A 12,656-nucleotide genomic window follows, 5' to 3' on the forward strand; every position below is an offset into this window, starting at 1 on the left:
ATGTTCATCAAAAATATAGTCTAAGTTTCTCAGTTTCTGGTTCCAGCCATTTCAGGATTGTTATTTTATTTTACAATTTACACTTCAACGTTCCCCATAATTGTTACTTTGGTCCTTGCACACAACTTGGGGAGGAAACAAGAAGTTTTAAGAAATAACCCGAGACTTTAATAATCTTTCTCCTTTCCCGACGTCTGTCCCAAAAAAGTCATAGACGACCAACTGTTGGGCCCAGAATTCCAGGCTTTAACCTAAATTTTCCAAATCTCGTTGATGAGATTTGACCTGCAATTATATTCCCGCTCTGTTGACAGTACATGCTGCTTTAGGTGGCCAACCCTCCAGGATTGCTCTGGAGTCTCTAAGAATTAAAGGTGAATCCCCAAGACGCTGTTGGAAGCAAAATTCCCGGAGAAAAACTGTGGGAGCATTAAAGAAAAGAATTATTCTTTTTATTTTCTTTTTTTTTAAAAAAAACATTTTGGTTTATTAGTTGAAAAGCATTGGAGGTTGCAGGATACTGAGAGGCCAAGAAATCATCCAAACGGGCAACTTAAGGGTCTGCTGCTCCCCAATGGGCTGTGCGTGTGGCAAGGGTGGAATGGTTGGGAGGCTAATGGTGGAAAGTGAGGAGGGAGGGAGGGGGGTGGAGGGAGTGGAGTGGTTGGAGGCGGGAGATGATCTGACCAAATCCCTCGGAATGTGTTCGGCCAAAAATGGCGACTGTGGCCAGAGTCTCAAAGGGAGGCAGATGGGGAAAGTGGGGTTGAGGGCACACAATCAGATCAGCCGCGATATTATTGAATGCTGGAGCAGGATCGAGGGGCCGAACGGCCTACTCCTGCCCCTAATTCCTACGCTCTTGGGTTCAATCGGGCGCTGCTGGTGAGAGATGCCTTCCCCGGGGAACACGGGCTCTGAAATCGCAGATCCACTGCCACGATTTCTTACCTACGTGTGAAATAATTGACGGCCTGGGGTTTTAATGTTCCTCACAAACACTGCCACTCCACAGGTGTTTGAATATTAATGCTAAACTATTAACCCCTGTGCCCTAACCTATCTGCTACCCATTCCCAAGACATCTATATTGGCCGTGTCTTATATTATAGTTGTGTTTTTTTCCTTCGCTCATTTCCTGCTATTTCTTAAAAAAAAAACTTTAAATACATGTAAAAATGTAAACACCTCGAAGACACTAAATTAATACACACAGCCTTAAAGGGGAAGTGTATTCGTCCAAATTGAGAAATAATTCTAAACATTAATACAGCTGCAGTTTAAGATGACTCAGTCCTCCCTTTAATGCCCAGTCTTGGTTGGATAGAGGGAGTTAGGGAGAAGGATATATGGTGGAGGGTTGGATAGAGGGGTTGCTGTTAAGTTCAAAGCTGTGGCAGAGAGAACCTCCCTGTCTAACAGTGGGGATTGGAAAAACCTGTGAGCATCTTCACAAAACAGTCCAGAAAGCGAATTTTAACCTAACCGACGTAACAGGAAACTCGGGATAAGAGCTGTGTTCTCACGCTCCTGGTTCGAATTTACGCCCTGTTGAAGTTTTAATGGAGAGCAAGTTTCGTGTGCTGTGTAAGAAATAAAATGAGCACTGGACACAATCTGGTCAAGTTAGGTTAAAATCACGCCCCGACATTAACTCGTCATGAAAAGTAGCAAGGAAAAGGTGGAGAATGTTGCTGAAAGAAGAGACATGCTGTCGAAGTTTTTTGTCTTGCACTCATCAGGACAGATGCAAGAATGCCAAATTTCAAAGGGAGCAACTAAAGGATGCTGGTTGGTAAGTTGACGCTGATTGATCGAGACATTGCCCACGGAAAATGCACCAGGGGAATATCGTCCCCCCAACACTTTTGTTAGATCGAGAGGCTTATTTCCACATTCAGAATTATCTAACAACTCAGACACTTTTCTCCATTTAGTTGCTGGGAACCTGGTGTCAGCTCCCTCTACTGTTTGGTTTAGTTTTAATTCTTCATCTCTTCTCTCGCAGAATTCTGTAGTCAGTGATCGAACACCCCCCCATGCCCTCTCCCCAGCTCTCAGAACCACTCTGATGAGTCTGACTCTATCGTAAAGACCTTCTTGCACATGTCGGAGTTTTCCTGGTGGAGAGGGAACTCTGATCCAGTCACCAGAATTGTCTTCCCTTTCCGAGACACGTACGTCTTCCCCGACGGCAGGCTTTCATATTTGGTCACAAACTGCCTGTAAAATGAAACATGAGTTAGCAGAACTCCTTAAGGTGCCAGGTAACCATATTTCAGACATTCTTAGGACAGCTAGCACGAACATGACGGGCCGAATGGCCTTCCGCTGTAACGATTCTAAGTTCAGCCATGCTAATACATCCTGGGTAGCTGGGCCAATTTTCATAGATTGGCCCATTGAAGTCTGTGCTGGCTCTTTCTAAGACCAGTCCAGTTAATCCCCACTATCCCGATACCCCCTGCATTGTTTCTTTTTTCAAGTATTTATCCAACTCACTTTTGAAGGCTGCGACTAAATCTGTTTCCACCATCCAATCAAGCGACTCTTTTTTTCCCCTTTTTTACATTTCCCTAATCGTCTCAGATTTATTTTGATTTTCTTCCCTCCTTGCTTAGACCATAAGACTTAGGAGCAGAAATAAGGCCAATCGGCCCATCGAGTCTGCTCCACCATTCGATCATGGCTGATAAGTTTCTCAACCCCATTCTCCCGCCTTCTCCCCGTAACCTTTGATCCCCTTACCAATCAAGAACCTATCTATCTCGGTCTTAAATACAAGACCTTGACATTGCTTGAAGGAACTGGCGCATGCAAGAGGCACTCCATCTACACGTGACAGTCACCATGCTGCTGCTTCATCCACCTGGCTATTATTTACATTTTATAAATAGAGGCATAGAATACCAAAGCCAGGAAATGACAGTGAACCTTTATCCTGCAGTAGTGTGTCCGGTTTATGGGACCACACGTTAGGAAGGATGTGAAGGATGTGGAGAGGGGACAGAAGAGATTTACTCAAATGGTTCCACGGATGAGGGGCTTCACTTTGAATGTGGAGAGACTGGAGAAGTTGGGGGTCGTCCTTCTTTGAGCAGAGAAGGCTTATGGGAGATTGAATAGACGTGTTTAGAGCCTTGATAGGTTTAGATAGAGGGAATGAAGCAAAACTGTTTCCAATGGCTGAAGGGTTCGCAGGGACACGGTTTTAGGCTGATTGCAAAAGAACCAGAAGCGACATGAGGACAAGTTTTTTTTATGCAATGAATGGTTAGGTTTTGGAATGCTCTGCCTGATAGGGCGGCGGATACAGATTCAATAGTAGATTTCAAGACGGAATTGGATAAATATCGAAGGAGAAACAAATTGCAGGAATATGGGGGAAGGGCAGAGGGAGTGGGACTAACTGGACTTGTTTTGGAAAGCGCTGGCCCAGACTCAAGGAACCAAATAGACTCCTTCTGTGCCATACTTCTTCCACAGTGGTTAATTTTCGGTGGGCTATTCCACAGTGGATGCATCACAGCTGGGTCTATCTTGAGCAGATATCCACAAGGACGCTGTTCTAGCAGAGCTCAATGCTTGGCAATCAGCAGTGGGTAACTGGGGCGATTGTAGTGTCCCTAATGCCACCCTATCTGAGATTATCTGAACTCAGTGCAGACTAGGGGTTAAACTTGGTATATTCTGGGTCAGTTATCAGTTCTACACTGCGTCGATTTTTACTTACTAACTCTTAGGCATAACCCAATATCAGTAAAAGATTGTCATTTCAAGTATTAGTAGAAAGACAACGCCACCATTCTCATTAAAAGGTGCATTAGTTTTTCTGTAACTTCCGTTAGGCACTGTCTGAAGGAAACTCTGTCCATTGGACCTCAGGAAGCTATAATGGTCTTGAGTGGGAATACAGATTCAACAGAATGACACTGGGCTAAAAGGGTTAAATTAGTGGAGAGTTTCCATAGATTAGCCTTGTATTCCCACAAGTATAGAAGATTATGGAATGATCTAATTGAGGTGTTCAAGGTAATTAAAGGAATTGATAGAGTCGATAGAGGGAAACTACTTCCTCTGGTGTTGGGGGGGGTGCCCAGAACAAGGCGGCAGAACCTTCAAATTAGAGGGTTGTTTGAAAAATTCAAAACTGAGATTGATGGATTTTTGTTAAGCAAGGTGGGTGGCTGGAGGTAAAATACAGATCAGCCGTGGTCTAATTGAGTGGCAAGGTAGGGCTGAATGGCCTCCTCTGTTCTTATGTTCCACCTCCTGCTGAATGGCTAAACATTGCTGGTTGAGGGGTGGGGGTGGGGGGTGTGTTGAGTGAGGGGACAGTAACTGCAGGAACTTACAGGGACCTGTACGAGGGGGGACACAGCATGAGTGATGGGAATGGGAGTCCTCAATGCTCTTCATTCTCCACCACTATAGCCCACTCAGGCAGGATCAGGGCAAAGAATTCTGCCCTGAGACAGTGAATGCTTCAGAAAAGAGAACCACTTTGTTGTGGGTTTGTTGGGGCAGTAAATGAAAGAATGGGATTAGATGGATCTGAGCTGTCAAAATGGCTCCATCTCTCTCCCTGTGGTATTGACTTTTTAGATTCAAGTCCAACTGATCTATACCAGTGTTTGTGCTCCACATGAGCCTAACATGCAGGTGCAGCAGGCAATTAGGAAGGCAAATGGTATGTTGTCCTTCATTGCAAGGGGATTTGAGTACAGGAGTAAAGATGTCTTGCTGCAATTGAATAGAGCCTGGTGAGTCCTCACCTGGGGTATTGTGTGCGGTTTGGGGTCTCCTTATCTAAGGAAGGATATACTTTCCAGAGAGGGAGTGCCATGGAGGTTCACCAGACTGATTTCTGGGATGTGGGATTGTCCTAAGAGGAGACTAGGCCTGTATTCTCTAGAGTTTAGAAGAATGAGAGGTGACCTCATTGAAACATACAAAATTCTCATAGGGCTCGACAGGGTAGTTGCAGGAAGGATGTTTCCCCTGGCTGGGGAGTCTAGAACCGGGGGACACAGTCTCAGAATAAGGGGCAGGCCACTTAGGACTGAGATGAGGAGCAATTTCTTCACTCAGTGGTGAATCTTTAGAATTCTCTGCCCCAGAGGGCTGAGGAGACTCAGCCATTGAGTACGTTCAAGACAAAGATCAATAGATTTCTAGATATTAAAAAGATCAAGGGATATGGGGATAGTGCGGGAAAATGGCTTGAGGTAGAAATCAGCCATGATCTAGTTAAATGGCGGAGCAGGATTGAGAGGCCAAATGGCTCCTGTTTCCTATGTTCCTAGAGTGAGATGAAGAAAGAACATAGGAACACAGGAAACAGGAGCCATTTGGCTCTCTTCATCTCACTCTATCACCATAATCCTTCTGTTCCTTTCTCCCCCATGGGTAGAATCTTCAGCTCGGCGAGCGGGGGTGGGGCCCGCTCGCCGAGGCGTAAAATGACACGCGGTGATGTCGGGCGTGCGTCCCAATGTCACCACACGTCATTCAGATTTCCAGTTTGACGGGCGCGCACTGGAGTCAGCTGTGCGCCCGCCGAACTGTCAAAGGCCTATTAAGGCCATTTAACAATCAACTAAATCATTGACCTTAAGGTTGGGGGGAAGATGAAGACCCCAGGCGGCCTTCGCATTTTTCATGGAACCTCATCCACAGGCGGGATGAGGTTTCATGAACGTTTTTAAAGTGTTGGAAAAATTTTTATTAACATTAATGGACATGTCCTGGCTCATGTGACAGTTTCACCTGAGGGGACATGTCCTTAAAATTTTTTTCTCCCTTTATTCATTGTTTTATATGTGAAACTAATCTCCCTGAGGCAGCGCTGTGCCTCAAGGAGATTTCTGTGCTCGTTCGTGCGCATGCACAAAAGAGCGCTCTCCCTACTCAGGCAACCCCTCCACACCCCTCCCCCCACCCCCCACCCACACAGCTCCGCTCAGCGCTTCCGGGCGCGCATCAAGCTGGGCGGGTCTTCAATGACCCACCCGTGCATGTGCGCAAAAGAGCGCAGAAATCTCCCTGAGGCACAGAGGTACCACAAGGAGGTTAGTCTGAAATTTTAACAGTTCAATAAAGTGTTGCAAAAATTTTTATGACGTGTCCCCTCATGTGACACTGTCACATGGGCTGGGACACGTGCATTAATTTCAATAAAAAATTTTTGAGAAAATTTAAAATCATTCATGAAACCTCATCCGCCCGTGGATGAGGTTCCATGAAAAATACGAAGGCCGCCTGGGGTCTTCACCTGCCCCCCCGCCAACCTAAGGTTGAACGGGCAGCTCAGTTAATTATTTTAATTGTTAGTTAAATGGCCTTAATAGGCCTTTGACAGTTTGGTGGGCGCGCAGGCGATGACATCACCCAGTGTCATTTTACACCCCGGCGAGTGGGCCCCATCCCTGATCGCCGAGCCGAAGATTCTGTCATGAAATTAAAAGATGTGGGGAGCGGGCGAGAAAATGGAGTTGAAGCCCAAGATCAGCCATGATCATATTGACCAGTGGAGCAGGCTCGATGGGCCATGAGGCCTACTCCTGCCCCTGTTTCTTATGTTCTTAATCTAGTCGCCTAAACCAGTCCATGTGCTAGTGAGTTTCAGATTCTCATCACTCCCTGGGTAAAGAAGTTTCTCCTGAATTACCTGTTGTGTTGATTAGTGACTATTTTATATTTATGACCCCTAGTTTTGGACTCCCTCAACAAGTGGAAACATTTTCTCCATATCTATGCTATCAAACCCTTCCATAATTGTAAAGACTTCTATCAGGTGACACCCCCCCCTGCCCTCAGCCACCTCTCTTCTAGACCAGAAAGAATTGGTTTGTTTCTTACCTGAAAGGAAAATGGTCTTTGACCATCTGCATACAGACCAGAAACGGATACTCCGAGAACTTCACTGTTGAGATGAAATCGAGTACGGCCTCCGTTTCCACACTCACCTCCACGCCGCTCTTTACAAACAACGAATCCACTGTGATGTTACCAACGATGACCGCTGCACCTCTTAAGGACAAGTGTGAAAGGAAAAGGAAGTCGATTTTAAGCCGGTTCGGCATAGACCACCCAATGAACACTGTAGCCAGATCATGTGGTAACGGGCTGGATCTTCAGTCCAGGGTCGGGAATCTGATCCCCAGATCATTTCCAGGTCCCAACCCCTTGACGATACTTTAATATACAAAGGCTCTAATTGGGCCAGAGGTGAGCTCGGTGCCCAATCAGTGGAGCCAGGCATTGCCTGAAGGCGGGACCTGGCTCAGGGGTGCAATGCTCAAAGACAGACAGTCACCATGACTGTACTTGATGTGGCCTTCCAGATTGGAGCAGAGGACCAGCAGCCTCATGGTGCACACAAGTGTCAAAATGGTCAATCACAAGGCGCTTGGCCCGTTTTGCTCAAGCGATGGCATCTTATGCTACCGCTTGAGTACCTTAGTTTGAATAACCCATTTTTTCCTTAATTCAGCAGCAACATCACATTATGAATCACCACAGTTGTCTTGACAGCTGTGCATTAATGTGCCTCAGAACATAATATAGTGGTTATGTTACTGGACTAGTAATCCAGAGGTCTGGACTAATGATCCAGAGACAAGAATTAAAATCCCATTAAATTTAAATTTAATTAATAAAATCTGGAATAAAAAACTAGTATTGGTAATGGTAAACTATTGGATTGCTGTGAAAAAAAAACCATCTGCTTCACTAATGTCCTTTAGGGAAGGAAATCTGCCATCCTTTCCTGGTCTGGCCTACATGTGACTCCAGATCCACAGCAATTGTAGTTGGCTCTTAAGGGCCCTCTGAAATGGCCTATCAGGCCACTCAGTTGTATTCAAGAAGGTGGCTCACCCTCACCTTCTCAAGGGCAATTAGGGGTGGGCAATAAATGCTGGTCCTGGCAGCAATGTCTATATCCAATGAATGAATTCAAGGCAGGTGGATGGAGTTAAGCTACAGATTAGCCATGATCTCAGTGAATGGGGGAATTGGCTCGATGGGGCTGATTAGCCTCCTCCTTCCTGTCACTACGTTGCCACAATGAGCATCACTCGATGAAGGGCATATAAACTACAGGATCCAAGCTGCAGCAAAGTGTCATACCTGTTGGTGACGGTGGTTTTAGATTCCCGGTACCATAAGCTGAAATCCATTCCACCTGAGATATCAATGGCCAAACCTCCTTGGAACTCCACATTTGCCGCCAGTCCTGACTGCAGCTGAAAGACCTGAAGTAATAGGAAAAAGAGGGCATTCAATTTCCAAGCTACTCTTTGCTGAAGCATTGGATTCCCACGCTATTCAATCCTTCAGATTTAAAAATGGGCAGATTTTCCTCAGAAACTTACATAGAATTTACAGCATAGAAACAGGCCAACTGGTCCATGTCAGTGTTTTTTTTAGGCTAAGGGGTGGTAGATTTAAATCAGAGATGAGGAGGAATTACTTTTCTCAAAGGGTCGTGAATCTGTGGAACTCACTACCTCAGAGTGCAGTGGATGCCGGGACCCTGAATAAATTTAAGGAGGAGATAGACAGATTTTTAATTAGTAACGGGTTGAAAGGTTATGGGGAGAGGGCGGGAAATTGGAGTTGAGGCCAAAATGAGATCAGCCACGATCGTATTGAATGGCGGGGCAGGTTTGAGGGGCTGAATTGCCTACTCCTGCTCCTAGTTCTTATGTTCCTATATTCTTATGTTCTGTTCCACATGAGCCTCCTCTCACCCCACTTCATCTCACCCTATCAGCATATCTTTCTATTCCTTTCTCCCTCATTTGTTTGTCCAGCTTCCCCTTAAGTGTCTCTATATTATTCACCTTAACCACTCCCTGTGGCAGCGAGTTCCACATTCGCACCACTCTCTGGTAAAGACGTTTCTCCTGAATTCCCGATTGGATTGATTAGGGGCTATCTTATAATTATGAGCCCTGGTTTTGGATTCCTTTACAAATGGAAACGTCTTCTCTATGTCAACCCTATTCACCCCATTGTCATTTTAAAGGCCTGTATCACACAACCCTCCTCAGCCTGCTCATTACTAGAGGGAAGATCAATGGCCTGTTCAATTTTTCCTGACAGCTATCGCCTCTCAGCTCAGACACTGTCTTTGCAAATCTGCTTTACACCTTCTCTAGTGCCTCTGGGTCTCATGGGATCGATACATCTAAGAGGAGCCTAGAAAAATACATGGGAGAGAAGAGGATAGAAGGGTAGGGATTAGATTAGGGTGGGCAGAGGATTGCTGCATAAACACTGGCATAGACCAGCTGGGCTGAGTCATCTGTTTCTGTGCTGTAAATTCCATGGGCAGAATTTTGCCGTTGGCGAGTTGGGGGTGGGGCCCGCTCGCTGACGTGTAAAATGACGCGCGGTGATGTCGGGCGGAACCCCCGATGTCATCCCGCCCCACTTAAATTTTCAGGAAGGTTGGGGGGGCACAGCCAAATCAGCTGCAGGCCCGCCGACCTGTCAATGGCCACTTGAGGCCATTGACACAATTAAAGGACCTGCCCGTTCAACCTTAAGGTCAGCGGGCAGGCCAGGAGCCCCGGCGGGGAATAGAGAAAACATGAAACCTCATCCAGCGGCGGGATGAGGTTTCATGTGGGGATTTAGAAAGTTTAATAAACTTATAATGTAAATTATGAATATGTCCCATCTCATGTGACATTGTCACATGAGGGGGACATGTTAAGGAATTTTTTTTTTCTAATTTTCATATTTTTAGAACTGTCAGCGATCTCCCTGAGGCTGCACTTAGCCTCAGGGAGATGTGTGCTCTATCGTGCGCATGCGCTCAGAGCGCACTCTTGCTTTTGGGGAGCCCCCCCCACGCCCGCACAGGAAGTAAATAGTGCTTCCCGGTGGATATCACACTGGGCGGGCCTTAATTGGCCCACCCGATTAAAATGGCGGTGGGGCCCGGTTCTCCGGCGGGGATCGGCTCCCCGCCCGCCGGAGGTTGGGTCAGGCCCGCGCACCTGGCAGGCAGAAAATTCTGCCCCATGTCATTCTTGATTCTACGCTTGGTCAGCACCCCATCTACCACCTTAAACATTCACACCCTCCACCACCGATGCACAGTAGCAGCAGTGTGTACCATCTACAGGATGCACTGCAGGAATTCACCAAGGCTCCCTAGGCAGCACCTTCCAAACCCACAGCCACTACCACCTAGAAGGATAAGGGCAGCAGATAGATGGGAACACCACCATCTGGAAGTTCCCCTCCAAGTCACTCACCATCCTGACTTGGAAATATATCGGCCGTTTCTTCACTATCGCTGGGTCAAAATCCTGGAACTCCCTCTCTAACAGCACTGTGGGTGTACCTCCACCTCATGGACTGCAGCGGCTCAAGAAGGCAGCTCAGCACCACCTTCTCAAGGGCAATTAGGGACGGACAATAAATACTGGCCTAGCCAGCGACGCCCACATCCCATTAATACATATATTTTTAAAATTATGTACAGGGTTTACAGGGAATTCTAAGTCAAAATTCTGCCCACTGGGCAATGTCAATTAGAGAGAATGTTCTGATTAAGATCAAGTGGCTACATATAAAAAGAAAAGCTCTAATAAAGAATTATCTTAACTATTCCTTGAAAATCCGGAGGTGAAGGCTGGTGGAAATGAGTAGATACCTGGACATGATCAATGAGCAGAATAAGGCCTTTAACCACACTTATCGGCGCTCCAGTTGCCGAAAACATCTTGGCCATTAAGTCGGCGTAGCCTTGGAAGAAGGTGACTGGCCTGAGTTGGACATCAAACAGGACAGCAGACATCCCAGCCAGCGACTCGAGATTGGCCTCACCTTCATCGGCTGTTGCAGCTATTAAAGACTCTAAACCCTGAGCTTCGATCACAACCTGCAGAGAAGAAGAAAGACACACTGAATAACTCAAGCAGACCCGAATGCAGCAACACTGACAATCTGCACATACTCTAGGCTCACACCCCCCACCCAGTGCTGTACTGAGGGAATTTTGCACTGTCGGAGGTGCCGTCTTTCAGATGAGACTCTGAACTGAGTCTCCACCTGCCCTCTCAGGTGGACCTAAAAGATCCCGTGGGACTATTCTGAAGAAGAGCAGGTGAGTTATTCTCGGTGTCCTGGCCAATATTCCCGACCAACGTCACAAACACAGGTTATATCTGGTCATCCATCACTTTGCCTGTGGGATCTTATAAGGTAAGAAATTAATGTCGTGTTTTCTACACTACCTCAGTGACTACACTTCAAAAAGTACTTCATTGGCAGCAAATTAAACCTGTACTGAACATTGGTTGAACCACATTTGGAATACAGTCAACAGTTCTGGTCTCGATATCACAAGTATATAGAGGCACTGGAGAAGGTGCAACAGTTATTTACAAAAATTAGGTCAGACTGACAGTTTATAATCATTGGAAAAGGTTGAACAGGCTGGCACTCTTTCCTCATGATATAGAGAAGGCTGAGAGGTGACCTGCTAGGGGTCTTTAAAATTATGAAGGGGTTCAGTAGGGTAGACGTAGAGAAGATGTTTCCACTTGTGGGCGAGATCAAAACCAGGAGCCATAAATATAAGCCAGTCACTAATAAATCCAATCGGGAATTCAGGAGAAACTTGTTGACTCAAAGGGTGGTGAGAATGTGGAACTCACTACCACAGGGAGTGGCTGAGGTGAATAGTGTAGATGCTTTTATGGGGAAGCTGGATAATCACATGAGGAAGAAAGGAAGTAAAGGATACGACGATAGGGTGAGATGAAGTAGGGCGGGAGGAGGCTTGAGTGGAGAATAAACACTGGCATGGACCAGGTGGGCTAAATGGCCTGTTTCTGTGCTGTAAATTCAATGTAATTCTCTGTAGCTCTTGGCCTGTCATCCGTGAGCAGTTTCTGTAGCATCTCTCACTATTGCCAGGATTATTTCTAATTAAAGGTCAGTGACCTGAAACTCTGAGTCTGACAGGTGAGGTGAATTTTGTGCTCGTCGGGTGCGTGCGATCGGCGGGCTCGGAAGCGGGCGTGAAATGCGCTTCCGCCCGCGATCGGCCGCCGACTGCAATCTTACGCTGGCCGGGCCAATTCACGGCCAACCAGCGTGAAACGCGCCCGGAGAAAGGCTCAGCACTGCCTTCGGTGTTGGGAAGAGGGCGGGCGCTGATGTCACCGCGGGTGCTGGGTGAGCACTTCCACTGAGCTCCCTGAAAGCAGACAGACACCCCAGGGAGATGCAAACTTCCAAATAATTAAATAAAGCACAAAAATGCTACAAGAAAACGTCCATGCAGCACAATCAAGCACCTGGAAGCCGACCTCAAAAAAAAAGTCCCCAGATATTTCTTTTTATTTTAAATCCAAACAGAGATTTCATATCGCCCTCGGATGAATTTTCATCAAAAATATAAAGCCCGCCTGGCCGATTGGCCCATTCCCCAACTGTAAGGTTGGACGGGCCACGAAAAATCGCTGACAATTGGGACGTTAATGGGCTTAATCACCCACTTAATTGTTGGCAGGCGCATTTCTGACTTTGGCATCGAGCGCAATATCATGCGAGTGCGCAATGACACTGGGACACTTGCCCAATTCCAAGCCATTCATGTTGGGTATGTGCCCCCCCACCGCAGGACG

General features: G+C 46.6%; 1 protein-coding gene across 1 annotated transcript in view; it reads right to left on the minus strand.

Annotated features, from left to right (window-relative positions):
• Nucleotides 1-472: 472 nt before the first annotated feature.
• mttp (microsomal triglyceride transfer protein) overlaps nt 473-12,656 on the minus strand; it is a 52,623-nt gene continuing 40,439 nt past the window's right edge. The window contains exons 15-18 of the mRNA XM_078569113.1: nt 10,676-10,903; nt 8,134-8,258; nt 6,862-7,032; nt 473-2,223 (exon numbers count right to left, since the gene is read on the minus strand). Coding sequence (XP_078425239.1) covers nt 2,058-2,223; nt 6,862-7,032; nt 8,134-8,258; nt 10,676-10,903 — 690 coding nt within the window. The 3' untranslated portion in view covers nt 473-2,057. The remainder of the gene's footprint in view (nt 2,224-6,861; nt 7,033-8,133; nt 8,259-10,675; nt 10,904-12,656) is intronic.

Source organism: Cetorhinus maximus, chromosome 1 (assembly GCF_964194155.1).
Source record: "Cetorhinus maximus chromosome 1, sCetMax3.hap1.1, whole genome shotgun sequence".
Lineage (NCBI taxonomy): Eukaryota > Metazoa > Chordata > Chondrichthyes > Lamniformes > Cetorhinidae > Cetorhinus > Cetorhinus maximus.